Raw genomic sequence first — 22,183 nt, forward strand, 5'->3', positions numbered from 1 at the left:
TCAAGTGTTGAAAGTGCTTTGAATACAGTCTTTATTCAGTAAAGACTTATGTAAAAAAACTGATAACAAAAATATAACAAATTTCAGAGTAACAAAGCGGGACAATTATTCGCAAAAGCTATATGATATTTTAACGTAATCATTGCCAAATACAATCCGACAGGTCTTAATATACAAACAACAGTGTCATGATGAGTTTACTCAAAAGCTACTAGTTAAAAAGACTTGTATCAAAATTAATATACATGGTAGAAAAACTGTTGAAACCAAGATTTAAAAGTCCACAACATTTGGCCATAATTCATGACAACAATCTTGACGAGTTATGTACTCTTGCCTATATATGGACTGTTGATGGAAACAGTGTTAAAGTTTCAAAACTTAAACTAAAAGACTTTGTAAATGTGACTAAAGAAAAAATGTACACAGGGTGACCCGACGCCGAACCACCCATAGTAAGTTTAATAAAGCATCAAACATAAGTAAACTACATATCTGGTAAATAGTCAGTACAGAAAAACAACCAAAGTTGAAATGTGAAATAGCAGATTAAAGTCAAAGATTAAAAGAATGGAGTTTAAAATCTGAAAAATATTGTTTGCCGACTTTCTGTATGCACAAGATATCAAGAAATAGAATGAACATAGAAAACTGACATAATAATTAACTATAAAATATTGTCCATGGCAAGAAAATAAAACATTTTAATGCTATCATCTACTATTACAGTTACAGCCATATTCACACTGTAAATTGAGGTGAAGTTTCAAACTTCTTAATTGAAAAGTAAATAAGAGTCAAAATAAATCAACTTCTGATGAATCAAGTTTTTTTATCAATTAATTACTCAACTGCAACTGTCATATCTTTGCCATATTACTGCATGACAAAACATAGTTCACCAGAAAGGAACAGAATGTTTTTTAAAAAAGGGGGAGGCCAAAGCTTTGCAATAATAATTACTGTATCTGACATTCACTTTAAGGTTTGTTAAAAGATGACAAAAACAAATCTTAGAACGTGAAAAATTAAGTGTCTAAAATGTTCACGGTCTTTTTGCAATTGTGTCATATTAAGAAAACAGACAGTTTATTACATACAAGTATAAACATAACAAATAAGAAGGGTTGTGGTATATTTCCATTGTGAATGAAATAACTGCAGTTTTAAGTTTGTTTTAACTTGTTGACTACTTACAGGCTGAACAGCAAGCTAAAAATTCAATGTGAACTTTATATATGGATTTAACATCCAGGCTGGATTATTTCAAAGGCGAAACTTTCATGAAGAAAACATTCAATTGGTGAAAAGTATTTCATTAACACTATAAATATTATGAACAAGACCAAGGTCATAACATAATATGCCAACATGACATACACCTCCATGGCAAAAGCAAAGTGCAATGGACAAAAATGTAAGAACAAAGCTAGAACTTTTATGAAACTCTCATATAACTAGCTCTGAAAATGCACTTTTCATTCAGTTAAGGTCAAGTAACTAAAGAAGAAATGAATACATGTACACTTAAACCTGTCTAACCTAGTTTCTAGCAGAAGTGCTTAAGTACACATAAAACTTCTAAATTTTTTATTAATTATTTCAGCTTAAACAAATATTTTACAAACCTTGGCTTGTTTTTCCTCTAATTCCTGTAAGCGCTTTCTCTCTCTAGCTCTGGCATGTTTGCGACGTCTTTCAATTGTCGGAAGAACTTTCTCCTCAGCGAGATTAAGACGGAAATCACAAAACTCTTTCCAGTGTGGGAATAGCACTCTAAACACCACCAACTAACAAACAAAAATATATCTTAGAATAAATACCTACACATTAAGAAATGTATTAAATGAAAGAAGATAAATTTCTGAATATACTTGCAAGAGAATATGCTAATATCAGCAGTCTTACAAAGTACACATAATTCATTCTAGTTAAACTGTTGCATATGCAATGCCAAGTACACAAAGACTATACTTTTTATTTCACAATATAGACCTCTGTCTTGTTTAATATCTGAACACTGTGTTTTACACCTTTTGATATATCAACTGTTTAGATCAGTGTCTTGGAAATGAAATCACCTAAACAATATATGAATATCCACAACTACAAGGCACTTTATACAAATTAATGTCAAGATTTATTTTGAAACTTACAATATTTTGTTGTAAATTTTTGTATATGTTACCTGAGCTTCTCTGAAGAGGTAGGGACATTTCTCATATTTCCTGTCTATGATCCTGTCAGCCATCTCTGGTGGTATATCTATCTGTAGACTAGGCGGGATCTGTGACTCAATGAAGCAGTTGATGATTGTGTTGATCTTCTGAGTGATCATAGAGTCCTCACAGTGGGCATGGTACATGTCCTGGTATTTAATACACACAACACTGTCTTACAATTTCAATATTTGAATTTTACATTTTAACATGTTTGGTCGGCCTCAAATGAAAATTAGCAATTAAAATAAAGTCAATGCAAAAATGAACAAAATAATGTACCAGTATTTACATTACTTCTCAAACAGACCTTTTTGTTTACACTTTAACACTTAAGAGTTATGTTCAAGGACTGCTTTCAAACCTGAAAGATGTACCTATCTCAGTCGCATTCTTGTCCTCACTGAGACCTTCAACCTCTAACCTCTGGGTTGAAGGCAGATGCCCCACCACTCCATACCTTCACTTTTTAATTTTTTGTTGTTGTTTTCTTTTGTATTGCTAAAATTTGATTGCAGGATTTTAAAATTTTATTTCAAAGTCAGGGCCCATTCAGAAAATGTGACATGAAAACAAAGTAACAGTAACACTTACCTTAAATTTTTGAACCTCCAACCAGAAGAGTACATCATTTTCTAGACTATCTCCCTTGATAGAGACAAACCTTCTGAACTGTACAGAGGTCACTGGGTTCAACAATGCTTTACGGAAGATAATGATTTCATTGGTAGAGGACATCCACTTACTATCCAGAAGCTGAAAAGAAATTGATGCATTAGGTCTAGTCTTGAGTAACCAAATGTGGATATCTACCGGTATCTAAGTGTCTGATGAAAATTAGATTCAGTTGATTAATAAATAAATGAAAGAATGAAGTCCAGTACAGATATCAAATAACCCTAGTTTACAGATAGAATTTTAATTAAACGGTTTTTGTTGAAGTCTGTTAAGTTGTCTGTTACTAATCTAGCAACCTAAAAATAACAAGCAAATTCAGTGAATTTATATTCCCCACTGAATGGGTTGTTTTGTGCATGAGGGGACTATACTATCTAATTTTAATATATATTCATGAATTTATTAAAAACAATTAAAGGGACATTTCTCTGCAGTTAAAACAGAAATTCTGATGAAAGTGTGCCTGCACCACCGCCCTATAGTAATCTATATTTGTATAAATTTTCATGAAGATCCATAAATGGATTACTTTGTTACGTGTGCATTAATTTTTAGGTAGTAAAATAGTCAAAGGGACATAATTCTGGTTACTGAAATTATCCTGATAAAAGTCATCCGTGCAACAGCACCCTATAGTGATCAACACCATTGGTATATTTTTAGCTCACCTAAGCAATGCTCAGGTGAGTTTTTCTGATCACTCGATGTCCGGCGTCCGTCGTCTGTTGTCTGTCATCTGTCTGTCTGTCAACACTTAGCTTGTGTATGCGATAGAGACTGTATTTTTCAATTAATCTTCATGAATATTGGTCAGAATGATAACCTTGATGAAATCTAGGCCGAGTTTGAAAATGGGTCATCTCGGGTCAAAAACTAGGTCACTAGGTCAAATCAAAGAAAAACCTTGTGTATGCGATAGAGGCTGTATTTTTCAATTAATCTTCATGAATATTGGTCAGAATGATAACCCTGATGAAATCTAGGCCGAGTTCGAAAATGGGTCATCTGGGTCAAAAACTAGGTCACTAGGTCAACTGAAAGAAAAACCTTGTGTATGCGATAGAGGCTGTATTTTTCATTTGATCTTCATGAATATTGGTCAGAATGATTGCCTTGATGAAATCTAGGCCGAGTTCGAAAATGGGTCATCTCAGGTCAAAAACTAGGTCACTAGGTCAAATCAAAGAAAAACCTTGTGTATGCGAAAGAGGCGGTATTTTTCAATTAATCTTCATGAATACTGGTCAGAATGATAACCTTGATGAAATCTAGGCCGAGTTTGAAAATGGGTCATCTCGGGTCAAAAACTAGGTCACTAGGTCAACTGAAAGAAAAACCTTGTGTATGCGATAGAGGCTGTATTTTTCATTTGATCTTCATGAATGTTGGTCAGAATGATTGCCTTGATGAAATCTAGGCTGAGTTCGAAAATGGGTCATCTCAGGTCTAAAACTAGGTCACTTAGTCAAATCAAAGAAAAACCTTGTGTATGTGATAGAGGCTGTATTTTTCAATTAATCGTCATGAATATTGGTCAGAATGATAACCTTGATGAAATCTAAGCCGAGTTTGAATATGGGTCATCTCAGGTCAAAAACTAGGTCACTAGGTCAAATCAAAGAAAAACCTTGTGTATGCGATAGAGGCTGTATTTTTCAATTAACCTTCATGAATATTGGTCAGAATAATAACCTTAATGAAATCTAGGCCAAGTCCGAAAATGGGTAATCTCTGGTCAAAAACTAGGTCACTAGGTCAAATCAAAGAAAAACCTTGTGTATGCGATAGAGGCAAAATTTTTTTACTGATTTTCATGAAATTTTGTCTGAATTGTTGCCTTGATGAAATCTAGGTCACGTTTGAATATGGGTAGCCTGGGGTCAAAAACTAGGTCACTAGGTCAAATCAAAGAAAAACCTTGTGTATGCGATAGAGGCTGTACTTTTCAAATGGTCTTCATGAAATTTGGTCAGAATGAATGCCTTGATAAAATCTAGGTCAATTTCAAATATGGGTCATCTCGGGTCAAAAACTAGGTCACTAGGTCAAATCAAAGGAAAAGCTTGTATATGCGATAGAGGCTATATTTTCCAATTGATCTTCCTGAAATTAAGCCAGAATGATTACCTTGATGAAATCTAGGTCAAATTTGAATATGGGTCATCAAAGGTCAAAAAGCAGGTCACTAGGTCAAATCAAAGAAAAACCTTTTGTATGTGACAGAGGCAAAAGTTTTTCAACTGATCTTCATGAAATTTTGTCTGAATGGTTGCCTTGATGAAATCTAGGTGAAGTTTGAATATGGGTCATCTGGGGTCAAAAACTAGGTTACTAGGTCAAATCAAAGAAAAACCTTGTGTATGCGATAGAGGCTGTATTTTTCAATTGATCTTCATGAAATTTGGTCAGAATGATAGCCTTGATGAAATCTAGGTCAAGTTCGAATATGGGTCATCTGGGGTCAAAAACTAGGTCACTAGGTCAGATCAAAGAAAATACTTATTTATACTCAATATTTTTGCTCCAATTTTAATGATAATTGGTCAGAATATATTTTTCCATGAAATCACTAGGTCAAACATGTTTCACTGTTATACTGTGTTATGGTGTGTTTCTCAGGTGAGCGACCTAGGGCCATCTTGGCCCTCTTGTTATGACAATCCATCAATAGCTTACTTAGATAAGTCAAAAATCACTACTTTTTAACCAAATCAAATGGAAAACCCCTGCTTTTGCTGGGTCAAGGGAATAGTACTATTATCTGAGCAAAGGTCATGAGCTAATTAATAAATGTATGATGTTTGGTGACCTGACTGAAATACGTTTTGAATTATAAGCATTTTTAATATCGGACAGACGGATACTAGGACACATGCACAGACTGAAAACAGCCAGATGGATAATGCCAAATCTATATACCACCACATTTGCATAATAAATGTATTGATCTTGTTTTGATAAGATCTAACATCTGCCAGCTCAACTATCTGACTTAAAGTGCATGTAATAATAGTAACAACACCTTTAACATATTCAGAGACTTTTTCTTTTTCTGCACCATGACATCATCTACAACATCATCCATGTTCTGTCTAGGTTTTTGCCTCACTGCAAACTCTGGAGTTGCAAGGAATAGAGGCAGCCATTTTTTCTCTAGTCTGTCCCTCACATACTTCTGTGCTTCAAGGATCATGGGATTAGGAGGTCTGTCTTCCAGAAGTTTACCCCACCCACCTCCAGCTTCTGCAACCTATTCAAATAGTGTGAGCTTTAAAATTCAGTTTCATAAAGAATACTATCCTTATAAATAAAAAACTACAAGCTTAAATTCCACTAAAAACCATTTTAACAATACAAAAGTACAACACAATCTGTAAATCTTCATAACATAAAAGTCAATATGCCATATATAAAAGAAATTACACTTCTTCAAGTCAGAATATTTATCAATTATTATTATTATAAAAGTATTGTATTTTCAAGCACTATCTGCAGAAAGAACAACAAGTGAAAGAAGTATGATTGATCATGTTCACAATGTATGTAATCTTACTTTGTCCTGTCCCTCTTTACCAGCAGGGCTGTTAGCACCAAAGAAATATTTCTTATTAAGATACTTCATTTTGATTTCCCGAGCTTTTGCATCCCTCTTCTTCTCATCAGTGTGTGTGATTCTACGGAACGCTTCAATATCCATCCAACACATGATGTCCATACTGGCGTAGTTTTCAGCCAGGAAGTTCCGGAAGTGTTCTAGCTCTATACGGTTATGCACGAGTTTCTCGAGCGTATAATCTTTAAATTCTTCAGGAATGTTTTCAATCAGGGCCTCATCATAAACTGGATCTTCATATCCTTCCATTACATCAGGGGTACTAACTCTCTGTATTAACAAGCATACGTTTTAAAGCGTAAATGATCTCTGCACTGTAAAGTTGTGAATATCTATAAGAAGATCCTTTGGAACCACAGCAGGCAACCAAACAAAGTAATAGCAGATTCAATTTTATCCAATCTGTTCATGACAGGTTAATGAAATATTCAAAATCCCTCCCACCCAGTAAACCATTACTTATTTGAGCTTCTTTTCCTTAAGAAAGTTGTGCTCACTGTATCCTATTCTTCCTAAGGTAAAAGGTTTTGGTAGAAAGTGTTATTCATTTATTGGATAAGTTTTTGAAATAAATTAACTTCACATGCAAAGAGTTTTAACATGGTATTCAAGATCATATACTAAAAACTTAACTATGATGCTACTTTGGTGCTGCTGATCTATGATTTGTTACTCACCAGTACTTGTTTTGTTATACTGTCATAAGGATTTTAAGTTTTTTATTGTTAATGTGTACCATGTTTTAATGATCGTGTAATGTACTTGATTTCAAAACTAGAAATACATTCTGCATTCCCACGGGCAGAATGTCGAGCCCGCCAGCACCTTTGACATCTAAGTGTGACCTTGACCTTAGCCCTAGGGACCTGGTTCTTGCGCATGACACTCCGTTTCATAATGGTTAACATTTATGCAAAGTTACATCAAAATCCCACCATGCATGAAGAAGAAATGCTCCGAACAAACTTCAACTTGACCTTTGACCTCCAACTGTGACCTTGACCTTTGAGATAGGAACATGGGGTTTGTGCATGACACTCCTTCTCACTGAGGTAAACATTCAAGCCAAATATAAACAAGACTGGTCCATGCATGTCAAAGTTATGGTCCGGACAAAATCAGACGGATGCACGCACGGACGCACACATATACACCGACCCGCCAGAAGTGACGACTATATCGAGCTCACCGCAAGCGGGCACAACAATAAATCTATCTCTCTAACAATATTTATTTATCTGGGATTTACGGCGCACCAACACAGTATAGGTTATATGGCGCCAAACAGGACTACAAATTTTGGTTTCACATCTCATTTACATCGAAATAAAAACATGAGGTATGGAATCAAAATTTGCATACCTGCTGGAATCACAGAGTTACAGCAAAACCAAGTGTTAAGACCCTATTACAATAAATTCATCTATCTCATTAATGACAGGTAACCGTACAAAAATTGTTATTTCATAATTAATAGGAAGATAATTCATCATTTAAAAAATTTATTAAATTTTTATGTAACTTTGATCCACAACAAGAGCTGTCCGTAAGACAGCCAAGCTCGACTATTCGAAATATTGTCACAGAAGCAGGAAATTATTACCCAAAATGTTAAATATCAAAAGAGTTTTAAGTTCGAAAGGGGACATAATTTGACTAAAATACATATCAGAGTTATGGGACTTGATGTTATCAACTAGTTTTATAACCCGAAGAAACATGTTAAGTTTCAATTCAATATCTGCATTAGTTTTGGGGATAGTAACTTGCATGTTAAACTTTAACCAGAATTTTCTAAGTCCAAAAGGGGGCATAATTTGCTCAAAATACATGTTAAGAGTTATGGAACTTGACCCAGTGAGGTTGGTAATTGACCTTGAAAAAGAATAAATAAGTTTCAAAGCTATATGCCTTTTGGTAATAGCTGTATGTACTTGCACGCAAAACTTTAACCAGGATTTTCTAAGTCCAAAAGGGGGCATAATTTGCCCAAAATACATGTCAGAGTTATGGGACTTGGTGCTATCAACTAGTTTTATAACCCCGAAGACATATGTGAAGTTTCAATTTAATATCTGTAGTAGTTTTGGAGATAGTTACTTGCATGTAAAACTTTAACCAGAATTTTCTAAGTCCAAAAGGGGGTATAATTTGCCCAAAATACGTGTCAGAGTTATGGGACTTGACCCAGTGAGGTAGGTAATTGACCTAGAAAAAGAAAAAATAAGTTTCAAATCTATATGCCTTTTAGTAATAGCTGTATGTACTTGCACGCAAAACTTTAACCAGAATTTTCTAAGTCCAAAAGGGGGCATAATTTGGCCAAAATACATGTCAGAGTTATGGGGCTTGACCCAGTGAGGAAGGTAATTGATCTAGAAAAAGAAAAAATAAGTTTCAAATCTATATGCCTTTTAGTAATAGCTGTATGTACTTCCACGCAAAACTTTAACCAGAATTTTCTAAGTCCAAAAGGGGGCATAATTTGGCCAAAATGAAGGTCAGAGTTATGGGACTTGGTGCTATCAACTAGTTTTATAACCCCAAAGACACATGTGAAGTTTCAATTCAATATCTGCATTAGTTTTGGAGATAGTAACTTGCATGTAAAACTTTAACCAGAATTTTCTAAGTCCAAAAGGGGGCATAATTTGCTCAAAATACATGTCAGAGTTATGGGACTTGACCCAGTGAGGTAGGTAATTGATCTAGAAAAAGAAAAAATAAGTTTCAAATCTATATGCCTTTTAGTAATAGCTGTATGTACTTCCACGCAAAACTTTAACCAGAATTTTCTAAGTCCAAAAGGGGGCATAATTTGGCCAAAATGAAGGTCAGAGTTATGGGACTTGGTGCTATCAACTAGTTTTATAACCCCGAAGACACATGTGAAGTTTCAATTCAATATCTGCATTAGTTTTGGAGATAGTAACTTGCATGTAAAACTTTAACCAAAATTTTCTAAGTCCAAAAGGGGGCATAATTTGCTCAAAATACATGTCAGAGTTATGGGACTTGACCCAGAGAGGTAGGTAATTGACCTAGAAAAAGAATAAATAAGTTTCAAAGCTATATGCCTTTAAATGATAGCTGTATGTACTTGCATGCAAAAACTTAACCAAGGTGTGACGCCGACGCCGACGCCGACGCCGACGCCGACGCCAGGGTGAGTAGAATAGCTAGACTATTCTTCGAATAGTCGAGCTAAAAACTGAAAGTATTTTTACCATAGGAAGAGGCCTCAGAGAGCAAGAGAGAGTAAAATACTTACAGCTTTGATTAGTCCACTCTTCTGTAGGTTAAGGACATATTTTGATTTTGTCTCCAAATGTCTCTTCACCTCTATTAACTCAACCTGAAATATCACTATCATTTCTGATACTGTGTTTTTATCAGGTTTACAAACATTTTCTAAACAAGTAGCTTGACAACTTCTCCATAAGAAAGAAAACCTCGCTTTACATAGCAAAATCATTGTAATTTTTTTTTTCCTTCCAAATTTTGGAAAACTTAATTACTGAAATAAATCTGTAAAATCATTGAGAAACTCACTTTTTTTTCTTTCAATAATATTTCATACATGTTAGCCTCTATTTTGTCAGCTACAGTTATAGATAGGCAGACAGACAGACAGACTTTATATGGATTTTCTCTATGCAAACCTTGTGGTATGTTTTCTGATCCATTTCCCACATTTCCTGCCATGCCTCATACAGCACTGTGATGGCGTGTTCCTCTGCATCATCAAATAGTTCCTCAAATGGTGGTATCAGGTGACTGCGTATTTCCTGTGCTATCTCGTCTCCTAGACCTAGATGATGTTTTGCACCAACCACTATGTATTTAGAGTATACTGACTGTAAAATACAAGATTTATTTACATCTTCAAATAGTTTTAAACAAAACATGCAGTTGAACATCTTTGACTGATTCAAAGTTTATTCTTATTTAATAAAGGAAACTCACAATTTGACAAAATCTTAATCCATATTTGTTCAAAGAAATATAAACAAAAAAAAACACTGAAAACTTCCATGAACTCAAGAATAAATATAGCTGGCATACTCAAATCAACATATTCAGAGTAAGCTGTAAAATAAAATAGACTCAACATTTTACTCTGTGAATAACATGTAAGAAAGGGATTTTACAAACTGTATATTTTCATCAATAACTAGAATATCAGTATTCAGAGGACCATGATGAATAAAAATATTTTCATTTTTCAATGTATCTTAGTGTTCTCTAATAGCTTGTTGTAGTTAACAACACTGTCTAAAACAATATGACCAGTACAAGAAAGTTCATTATTATCAGGAAGAGCTGTGTTGGACCAAATTAACAAAAGGGAATACATCTGTACAAAAATAATGGTTTCTCCATAATGTATTCCCTATCAATGTCCTCGGTCATTGCATAAAATGTAAATTCAATCCCTTAAACAGTTTTTCAGTTATTTTGCAGACAAGCATAATGAAGTTTAATAAAAGGGCATAATTAATGAAATATGGGGCAATGTAGAGTAACGATTTCTGAACGATGCACTTCCCCTAAACATCCTATGTGAGAAATACAATTTCTCTTAATTTATTGCTATCACTGAGTGAAATATAAACAAAACTCCCTGATCTTTTCTTTATGAAAAGTATCATTAAAAGATATTAGGGAGGTGCTGGGGGTCACTGAAAAGTCAATAGGGTGATGGTTTTCCTTCTTAAGGTTCTCTTTGCAAGTGATTTTGACAAATTTCATTCAGCACTTTTATCAAAGTTATACTCTGGGAAACTGAATTTAAACAAGAGCACCGCTCTGCACATCATCTCGATGTGGTGAACATTTGTGCTAAGTTTCTTTACAATCCTTCAAGCAGTTAAAGTGTTACAGAGCGGACACGAAACACACTCATATGACTATTGACCCCTAAGTGTGACCTTGACCTTGAAGTGAGCCATCCAGAACATGCGCTCTGCAAGTCGTCACGATGTGGTGAACATTTGTGTCAAGTTTCTTTGAAATCCTTCAAGGGGGTCAAGATTTACAGAGCGGACACGAAACACACTCATATGACCTTTGACCTTTAAATGTGACCTTGACCTTGAAGCAAGCCATCCAGAACATGTGCTCTGCATGTCGTCCCGATGTGATGAACATTTGTATCAAGTTTCTTTGAAATCCTTCAAGGGGTTTATATAGAGCAAATACGAAATTGCTAACGGACGGATGGACTGAACGGACAGACCGACAGACACTGGGGGCATAACATAATACATCCCTTTGGGCATATAAAAAGGGAGATAATTCAAAAAGTAGTAGTTCTTGTACATTGCACTTCTTTTTATCGAGTGGATGGTCAACAAAGTCCATCTGATAGTTTAAGAATAAGAGTAATTCTATTAACAAATGTTATAAGGAAATTTAATAAAAGAAGATCATTCAAACTGTAATCAAGGTGGAGTTATTGTTCTTGTACACTGCACTTTTTCTCAATGTGCTCTGTCATTGTGTGAAGAATTAACGAAAACTTAGAATATTTTATTTGTTATGACCTGGTCATGTCATTTACCTTTACAATTTTCTCAAATATTTTTAAACCAACTGCTACATTTTTTTCTAAGAAATAGGCAGTAACATGTGAAAAAGCACCTACCTTAGCTTTTTTATGAACAATGTATGGGTCCATATATTTTCCATAGAATAACATGTGATAGGCTTGAATATCTCTCCAAAAATTCATGTTATCTATCCATATCTGAAAAATACAATAACATCTGTAAAACACTTTTAATCTCTTTGGTTTTACATATACGAATTGTCTCCCTTCACATAAAACATTCCCTTCATTCTGGAGGCCATAAATGCACTTCATAGAGTTAACCAGGTAGGTACAAATAAAGAACATCTGTAAGGAGTAAAGGACAAAATGATAATTACCTTGCTACCACTTCTCTCCACATATTTACGGAAAAAGCTACCAGAGTCATTCTCATGGTGTAAAGCTTGTAGCAGGTGCTCCATTCTATTTCCTCCCAGAAATTCTGATACTTCTGAGGAAAGGTCCTCTGATCTGAAACAAGAGTGCCAGATTGTAAAAAAATATGCCCGTCTAAATATTCAGTAACGTATCATAAAGGTAATAATGTTGATGTTGTATGCCTTGTTAACCCAAAAAAAGAGTAAGAAAGTATCAAGGTATTTGTGAGGTTCCATGTGGGATGAAATAACAACAGACAATCGGATCAAAACTGTTTGAATGGAAAAGGCTAATTTCGCAGATTTCAAGTAATTCAAGGGCCATAATCCAAGAGTGCCTGAGGCAATTTGGGTGGTTATCGAACATGGCCGAGATATTATGCCCAAAAACATTGTCACCAAGTTTGGTGAAGATCGGATGAAAACTGTTTGACTTAGAGGGCAGACAAGGCTAAATAAGCAGTTTTTCGAGTAATTCAAGGGCCATAATCCAAGGGTGTCTGAGGCGATTTGGCTAGTTATCGAACTTGATTGAGATATTATGCCCAAAAACATTGTCAGCAAGTTTGGTGAAGATCGAATGAAAGCTGTTTGACTTAGAGAGCAGACATGCTTTTGGATGCCGACCGACGGACAGCCCACCTTCCCACCACGTGTGTTCACATAATACGCCCCACTCAATACAGTTTTGACATACATTTTTTCCGCTGATTCAAGGTTAGATTAATGAAATGATGAAATTTTATATGACGGCTTTTCTCACATGTACAACCCATGATGGAAACACTAGTCCCGTAGTCTCTTCATAATGAAAAATCAATATTACACAATGTCATATTCTTGGGGAATTTACATTAAATCTACAAAAAAAAATGAAATACAAGTTTGTCTCATATTTATCTTATTTTGAAGAAACCCGCACTTTTATTACAATGATATATATTATTTTACAAGATGTGCTATTGCAAGAAAATCAAACTGAACAACAGCTATTTTAACTGTCTCGATTATGCTATTAACTCAACAAGGGTTTATTAATAAAAGATCATGCAATGAAGTGTGATAGCCACAAAATCAAAATATTGTTCAAGGTAATGATCCTCAATCTTCAATCTCAGGGTCACTTGGATCTTGACCTTTAACTTCCTAACAAGAAAAAGAAGAGGGGTCCTCTACTGACCATAGACAATAACACCAAGAAAAAATAGGGGACATGTGCAATCATCCATCAAGTTGGTCAAGTGTAGGTCAAATTATCATTAGTTACTAGTTGGAAAACATTATGTGTCCACTCCCCTACAGAAAGATGGGCAGACAGAATCAATCAACACAAACAATGCTTAAACTACATAACTCCTCTTTTTGAAGGGGGCATCAAAATATATTTTCTAAAAGCAAATACCAAATGTGCATAAAACAGAAATTTCATTTTCAGAAATATCGTTCTTAGAAATAGGTAATTTTAAATTCTTTCAAATATATTTTCAAATATGATATACTTTATGAAAGATGTAAATTTTAATACAGTTTTAAATGCCTTAAGTCAATTTAAGAATATTAAGTCTACCTGATTGAGGCTATACTTGATGCTGCTGATGATGGCCTTGACCTTGGAGTTCCTGATGCCTTTGACCCTGCATTCATTGAACTTTGAGCAGGTGACTTTATACGTACACGCCCTGTTGCAGACTCAACAGATATTCTTGATGACGTTGAGTGAGCGGTGGAGGGGCGGGTACTTGGCTTCACTGCCGATTTTGGTCTAGAGGACAATGAGACCAATGAAGTTCTTCTCGGAATTCTGCAATAATGTGACAGAAAATTTATAACTAAAATCATAACCTATATATATCAGAAGCTACACTTTTATATGTCTGCTAATTTCATTAAGAAAAATTCAGTAAGACACTTCTACCTGATCTGAACTGGTCTTTTTTTCAATAACAATCCAATGTAAAGATATTAAAGAAGTTTATATTGAAGAAATTCTACTTATTTCACTTATCATTTTATACATGTCATAACCAGCTGATGAGAAGGAACAGGGTTGAGCCAGAATTTCAGTACTGACCAGGCAGTATCTTTAAATTCAAAACAGTGTAGCATACACATGATTTCCATAAGTATAGTATTAATAATTTCAAAATGGGTTAGACTATATCACCAAATATATGGTCAAAATGCACCAGAGATATTTCTCTAATTTAAAAAACATTCTGAGGGAGCATGCCCTAACCCCTTAACGTCTGCCTGCAAATTATGTGTGTGCATATCCACTGGTAAAAAACTATTCTAATCACATTTAAAAAAAACTAACTTAGCCGAGGCAGGTCTTCTTAACCTTGGTGTTGAGGTTCGCGCCACATTGAGTCGTGGAGAAAGCAGCTGCGTGTGAACCATTTGTTCTTTCTGCCAGTTGGCTATGAACTTGATGGTAGGCTCAGCGTAGGTCCTTTTCAAGCCTACAGGAGGAGAAGTATCTAGGGTATCTGGTGGCTCAAAATATATTGGCTGAATCTGAAAGAATATATTGATCCTTAAAATTTTACCATGAATCCTGACTTTTCTTTATCTAGTATAGACTTTTTAATTTCAGACATGTCTTTACAACACTGATAACACTGCTAACCCTTTTTTTTGTTTTTACTGTAGATGAGACTGGACCAATTAACTATTAATACATAATTGCAAGATTTGGTCATATACAAAAGTCAGTGTTAAATTAAATAAGTAAATGTTAGCCTACAAAGGAAAGCATATGACAGAATGATTGTGTGAACACAAAAAAAAGTCTAAAATTCTGAAAATTCTAGAAGTTCACAGTGATACTGTTTTTCAAATATATCACAGAAGTAAGGTGATACTGACAAGACAGATGACCATACTGTTCCATCTGTTACACAGATATCAAACAGTGATATATAGCTATACAAATACTGTCAAATCATCAACATTTGTGGGAGGCTAACTTTTATCAAGTTCATGGTATTGCAAATGCACAAAATCTAATTCCAAAAGACAAATAAAAGTTCCATTCATTTGATCTTCAAAAGTTGGAATCTATGAATACATATAACCATGAAAAAACATTTTTGCCAAATGCTTTCACAGTAATCTGCAGTAAAACCATAATCATTCCTGACACATATTTTTGTGGATTTCTTGGTCAAAAATCCACAAAATAAAGCATTATGAACTGACTTATTTATCTTAAACATTTGAAATCCACAAAGTCATGATGAAACTGCTACTGAGGCTAAACCAAATAAGTGAAATCATTTTACAGTAAACATCAAATAGAATATTTTGTATTAACCTGAGGTGCTATGACTGGCTCTTGAACTTTCATTCTTGGAAGACATGACTTTGGCCTGAGTGGTAAGAGAGATGCTGTAGGCGGGTTTGGATCTATGCCGGCTGGATGCTGGAGATGCTTAAGGTGATGGTAAAGGAGATTCTTGTCTGGGTTGGTTCTCATCATCTGTTTCAGTAAGAATCTAGGTGCCCTGTCACACAACAGATTTGTAAAAATAATGCTTGCTGTTTTAAATCATAAAAATTGTTTGCAAACCTAGCTAAACAGTAACTGTTCAGCATACAAAAATCATTTCAAATCCTTTTGAAAAAGTTTGTGATTTTCTGCAAAGAGCAGCATACTCATTAACCAGAAATATAGATCAGTCTAGTAAATGGTTTACAGGGAACACTTTAACACAAGAATAATCCAAGTTCAGTATATACCAGTAAAGTACAAGAGGTTCAGCTATTTGGTTGTGAACCATCATCAGTTTATCCATGGTCCAAGCAGAAGGTTCAGACAGACCCAGCTGTATCTTCTGCTCGACTGTAAGCTCAAACTCGGCACCAGGCTTGTGGTACTTCTCTCTCAACCAACACAGGTACCTGTACAAACAAGCAAGATGTCATTATTGGTGGCAAGCCTTTGAATTTATACACATGTGCTCCCATTAGATTTATACACATGCAATATGACAATAAAGCTTCACATGAAATACCATGGTTTGATTGGTATTAATATATTAAAATTTAACAGACTTTCAAAAACAGTTAAGTTTGCCAATGATGATTTCTTAAACAACACAACTGTTAAAGTGACAGTTCATAGTTTAAATGAGCCGTGCCATGGGAAAACTAACATAGTGGCTTTGCGACCAGCATGGATCCAGACCAGCCTGCGCATCGGCGCAGTCTGGCCAGGATCCATGCTGTTCGCTAACGATTCTCTAACTGCAGTAGGCTTTAAAAGCGAACAGCATGGATCCTGACCAGACTGCGTGGATGCCCTGGCTGGTCTGGATCCATGCTGGTCGCAAACCCACCATGTTGGTTTTCTCATGGCATGGCTCAAATATGTTTTTAGAAAGGAAAGAAGTAATCCATTTTATTGCATGCTTTTCAATGAATCATTGAAATATTAGAGTGAAATATATCTGGTATTTTCACAGTGAAAATCAGCAAATACGGAAAATTTAGTAAAAGCATGAAATAAAAAGAAAATTCATTTGTTTTACAGTTTTGCACACCATAATTTACATTTTCATTTGTAGCTGCATGACACCTGAAAATATTGCATATGGTGTTCACTCGGTGAAATATATTTTTGATCTTATACTAAAACAAACATTTTAAATTCCCTCTATGAATATAATCATAATGTTGAAGCACTTCAATTATTTCAGTGAAAAGGCATAAAATTCATATTGATTAAAACTGACATGGGATCATGTGCTTCCAAACCTGAAATGGACTCAAGAGGTTACATATCCTTTCCACGGCCGTAACATAGTTAAACATATCAGCGTCTGATGGTCCTTTCGTGCTTCCGTAGAATCAACATTTATTATATGAAACTCATTTAGTCTGCAGCTCTCAAATACTGAAATATCTTACATCAGAGGCATATAATGACACTTTCAGACAACACCAAAAATGTTTACTTTCATTTTCTTTACTTTGGAAAAAGCTGAAGGTCATCTGACGTCATTTTCTGTGTTGTCAAAAAACATACATATGCTTGGCGAGATTGCATGAAAATGTGCCGGCAGTCCTAAGGATATACAAGATTCCAGAATGTGAACACATACACAATGAAAGTGTATTTACTGCATCAGATATTATCAATAATATTATATACAGCAGATAAATAATCTTTATATCTGTCATTTAGGTTAAGCTGCTTTGTTTCTTCTTCACTTTTGCATTGTAATGAAATGCGCTTTACAAACAAAAACTAATTTACATCGGAGTCCGACAAGTAATATCCAGTTATTTTTCTGTTATTTTGCAAATAAACAACTAATTTACCTAAAATTTTCAACTTACTGCAGTAGATGATACAGAATTTAACAATTTTATAGTAATTAATATTTTTCAGTATGAAATATCAGGGCAACGATGAACTGTCACTTCAAGGTTCAATCTTTTGAACGTTGTTGCAGTTAGCAGATAACGGAATGGTCCATACAAACATACTGGAATAATGAAGATTTGTTACCCTCTGTCTATACATGTTTAATCTCAGCAAGATTTCATCTCTCTAGACTAGAAATATGTCCACTGGGTAAAGGGTCCCAACAGAAATAACAAACTGTCCATACAAAGACAGTTCAAAATTCTTTAAAGGTTTCCCTACTTAAATATCTTTGCATGATGGTTGAGCATCAGATAAAGTTTGAAAGTTCTGCTTCATAATGAATACAAGAAGGGTCGAAGACAGACAAGGACGAAATTACAGTAAAGGAGGAGGGGAGGGGTGGGTTCATTGCTATTGAGCAGAAATTGTATACATACAGCTGTATCTCACTGTGATTGGTCATCAGTCTCATCCTATCAATGTCTACCCATAAATTCCAGTTCCTTTCACCTAGCGTGCCCTTCAAGAATCTTTTAAACTGATCTACACCTTTCCTTGTACTCAGACTGTACGTCTTGAACTTGTGTTTTCGGAAGAAAGTATCTTCTTCTTCGTAATCCTCCTCACTGTCTAACAATGAATCCACATCACTCTCCTCCTCCATATTCTTCCTCATTCTTTCACTGATTTTCTGTTCATTCTCTTGCTCAGTAGTAGTAGCTTCTTCAGGTTTCTCTTCTTTGTTTTCTTCAAGAAGTGTAACTCGGTCTAATGATTCTACAGTGAGTTTTGAAAACTGGCCTCCTTGAAAAAGTTCATAAATTTCTGGAATTTTTTCTAACTCAGCTTCTTCGAGGTTTGTCAACTGTCCAACAGCTTTCTTTAAAACCACACCAACTATAACAGATCCTAAATCATCTATATTCTTAAACACTATTGGTTCCGACTCTAATGCAAGACTATCGTTCATATCAATATTTTCATCATCACCTTTACCAGAGTCTCGTTCATCATCATCAATTATTCCTAATTCTGCATCTTCAGACTTAAAATCCACCCTTTGTTCTGGTTTAGGAGTGGAATATACTATAGAGCTATATGGTCTGTCTTTATTTATAACACATAGATTGTCCGTTACACGATGTGTAGGTTTACTGTCTCCAGAGAAAAGTTTGCTCATCATTATATCATCCTCGTGTTCATTCTGACTGTACTTAGACTGGTATAAAGTACTGTATGAACTATTCTTCGTGCTTTTGGCTGAGCCTTTCAAGGAAATTCCCAGTCCGCTATCTGATCTATTATATGGATCGCTGTAAGCACTGGTGGGTCGCGCACTTGTAGGGCGTGTACTTGTGGCAGATCTGACTCTCTCACTAGTTGGACGTGAAGGTGAGGTGTAAGTGGTCTCATGTTCGGTGGCTATCTTCGCTGTGCTGTACCAGGCATCAGTTTCTGTGGTGCTAGCATTTCCCATGCAGACATACAAATCTTTCATCAACACCTCCTTTGGGTCCACCTTTACTTCTTCATCTTCCGCTTTCTTTTTTGCCTAAAAATTGAAAGATACATTGTATATACATGCTGGTGTTCATCAATACTCAATTCGCGTGTGAAGTGATGCAAATTTTACTATTTGTATTCATAAATTTCATCTTTTTCTTATTAGTTTTATACAGACTACTTTTACACAGAGCCAAACATCAAGTACAGACACAAGACACATTTCACGAAGGAAATAGTCCTTCTGTTGTATCGCAATATATTTTATTTAACCATTTTAGGACCTGAGTTGTCTCCCTTGCTCACTGATACTTGACATGTACCTTTTTCACCCTAGGTTTGTAATCAATCTTCATGAGAACATATTCTCCTTGTTCTCCAGTAATCCTGGCCTGACCCAGCAGCTTTGACAGTCGATATTCAAGGTACAGATCACTTTCCAGAAATGACGGCAATCTTTCTGCCTTCACCCAGTGTATACCTTGCTCTTTATTCAGTGTCTGAAACAGAACATTTATATGGAACGCATATAGAAAAAATCAGAAAAATGAAGTATGATAAAATGGAAAATTGAATCAAAACACTTCAGCCAAACTTATTCGAAAACTGAAATCAATGTTAATGCATAGGTTATGTGGTATACTTTATAATTCACAGAGAACTGAAGTAATAGTACTGAAAAATCCTGTACATATACTCTGATTTTGTTTTTCATTTCATAACTGACATTAATGTTTCATAATCTTTGCGTACTTGTCATCATGATTTGAGGTATTAGTAAAATACTTCCAAGAAAAGAGTTTAAAAAATATTTACTGTGACTGTGAAACTAGTGTGTATTTCTTGATTCTCTGCCTCTTTTTCATGTTCTATAGGTATAAGAGGTATATCGATGAAGCTGTGTTTTTTGGCAACTCTGTAGATCCTAGGGGTTCGAGCCTGCGACCGTAATGCCTCCTTGATTTTCTTTGCCAGCTCTTTCTTGGCAGCACTGACCACCTCAAAACCTCCTGTATCCTTGTTGAAATACAGGGGCTCAGGAAATGTCTGAAAATACATAGCAATATTTAAATATTTTTGAAATACAGTGGCTTGGGAAATGTCTGAAAATACACAGCCATATTTAGACCTTACTGAAAAACAAGAGGACCATGATGGTCCTGAATCGCTCACCTATCCCCACATGACCCAGTGTTGAACTGAGTACGACGTCGTTATTTCTATTATTTGACATAGTGACCTAGTTTTTGAGCACATGTGACCTCGATATCATCAAGATCAAAAATTCTGACCAATTTTCATGAAGATCCATTGAAAAATATGACCTCTAGAGAGGTCACAAGGTTTTTCTATTATTTGACCTAATGACCTAGTTTTTGAAGGCACGTGACCCACTTCTGAATCTGACCTAGATATCATCAAGGTGAACATTCTCACCAATTTTCATGAAGATCTCATGAAAAATATGGCCACTAGAGAGGTCACAAGGTTTTTCTATTTTTCGACCTACTGACCTAGTTTTTGACCACACATGACCCAGTTTCAAACTTGGCCTAGATATCATCAAGAGGAATATTCTGATGAATTTTCATGAAGATCCATTGAGAAACATGGCCTCTAGAGACGTCACAAGGTTTTTCTATTTTTCGACCTACTGACCTAGTTTTTGACCGCACGTAACCCAGTTTCAAACCTAACCTAGATATCATCAAGGTGAACATTCTCACCCATTTTCATGAAGATCCATTGAGAAATATGGCCTCTAGAGAGGTCACAAGGTTTTTCTATTTGTATATCTAATGACCCAGTTTTTGACCCCACGTGACCCAGTTTCAAACTTGACCTAGATATCATCAAGGTGAACATTCTGACCAATTTTCATGAAGATCCATTGAGAAATATGGCCTCTAAAGAGATCACAAGGTTTTTTTATTTTTAGACCTACTGACCTAGTTTTTGACCCCACATGACCCAATTTCGAACTTGACCTAGATATCATCAAGGTGAACATTCTAATTTTCATGACCATCCATTGAGAAATATGGCCTCTAGAGAGGTCACAAGGTTTTTCTATTTTTAGACCTACTGACCTAGTTTTTGACCGCAGTTGACCCAGTTTCGAACTTGACCTAGATATCATCAAGGTGAACATTCTGACCAATTTTCATGAAGATCCATTGAGAAATATGGCCTCTAGAGAGGTCACAAGGTTTTTCTATTTTTAGACCTACTGACCTAGTTTTTGACCCCACATGACCCAGTTTCAAACTTGACCTAGATATCATCAAGGTGAACATTCTGACCAACTTTCATGAAGATCTCATGAAAAATATGGCCTCTAGAGAGGTCACAAGGTTTTTCTATTTTTAGACCTACTGACCTAGTTTTTGATGGCACGTGACCCAGTTTCGAACTTGACCTAGATATCATCAAGATGAACATTCTGACCAACTTTCATAAAGATCCCATGAAAAATGTGACCTCTAGAGTGGTCACAAGCAAAAGTTTACGCACGCACGAACGCACGGACGACGGACGCCACGCGATCACAAAAGCTCACCTTGTCACTTTATGACAGGTGAGCTAACAAGAGCACCACCTTGCGGGTGCAGATGCTCATCAGATTTTTTTGTCTCTGTATAATAGAAATATTGTCCTACCCGAGATTTTCTAAGTCCAAAAAGGGCCATAATTCTTGCAAAAAGCAATGCAGAGTTACGGTACTTGTTGTGCAGAGTCAGCTTTTAATGGTGAATAACTGCTCTGAGTTTTAAAACAATAGCTCTACTGTTAAGCAGAAAAGTTGACCTAAATGCAAAACTTAAC

General features: G+C 35.4%; 1 protein-coding gene across 5 annotated transcripts in view; it reads right to left on the reverse strand.

The window, feature by feature from the left end:
• The window catches only part of LOC123525891 (regulator of G-protein signaling 22-like), an 88,448-nt gene that overhangs the window by 16,737 nt on the left and 49,528 nt on the right, over positions 1 to 22,183 (reverse strand). For all 5 annotated transcript variants that reach the window (XM_053537962.1, XM_053537961.1, XM_053537960.1 and 2 more), the window contains 16 exons: positions 20,174 to 20,404; positions 19,681 to 19,857; positions 18,292 to 19,406; positions 16,222 to 16,383; positions 15,797 to 15,986; positions 14,798 to 14,997; positions 14,048 to 14,281; positions 12,442 to 12,574; positions 12,158 to 12,259; positions 10,173 to 10,367; positions 9,782 to 9,865; positions 6,451 to 6,780; positions 5,920 to 6,147; positions 2,814 to 2,975; positions 2,189 to 2,368; positions 1,629 to 1,790 (listed from right to left, as the gene is read on the reverse strand). In XM_053537962.1, the coding sequence (XP_053393937.1) occupies positions 1,629 to 1,790; positions 2,189 to 2,368; positions 2,814 to 2,975; positions 5,920 to 6,147; positions 6,451 to 6,780; positions 9,782 to 9,865; positions 10,173 to 10,367; positions 12,158 to 12,259; positions 12,442 to 12,574; positions 14,048 to 14,281; positions 14,798 to 14,997; positions 15,797 to 15,986; positions 16,222 to 16,383; positions 18,292 to 19,406; positions 19,681 to 19,857; positions 20,174 to 20,404 (3,885 nt within the window). The remainder of the gene's footprint in view (positions 1 to 1,628; positions 1,791 to 2,188; positions 2,369 to 2,813; positions 2,976 to 5,919; positions 6,148 to 6,450; positions 6,781 to 9,781; positions 9,866 to 10,172; positions 10,368 to 12,157; positions 12,260 to 12,441; positions 12,575 to 14,047; positions 14,282 to 14,797; positions 14,998 to 15,796; positions 15,987 to 16,221; positions 16,384 to 18,291; positions 19,407 to 19,680; positions 19,858 to 20,173; positions 20,405 to 22,183) is intronic.

Source organism: Mercenaria mercenaria, chromosome 3, assembly GCF_021730395.1.
Source record: "Mercenaria mercenaria strain notata chromosome 3, MADL_Memer_1, whole genome shotgun sequence".
Taxonomy (NCBI): domain Eukaryota; kingdom Metazoa; phylum Mollusca; class Bivalvia; order Venerida; family Veneridae; genus Mercenaria; species Mercenaria mercenaria.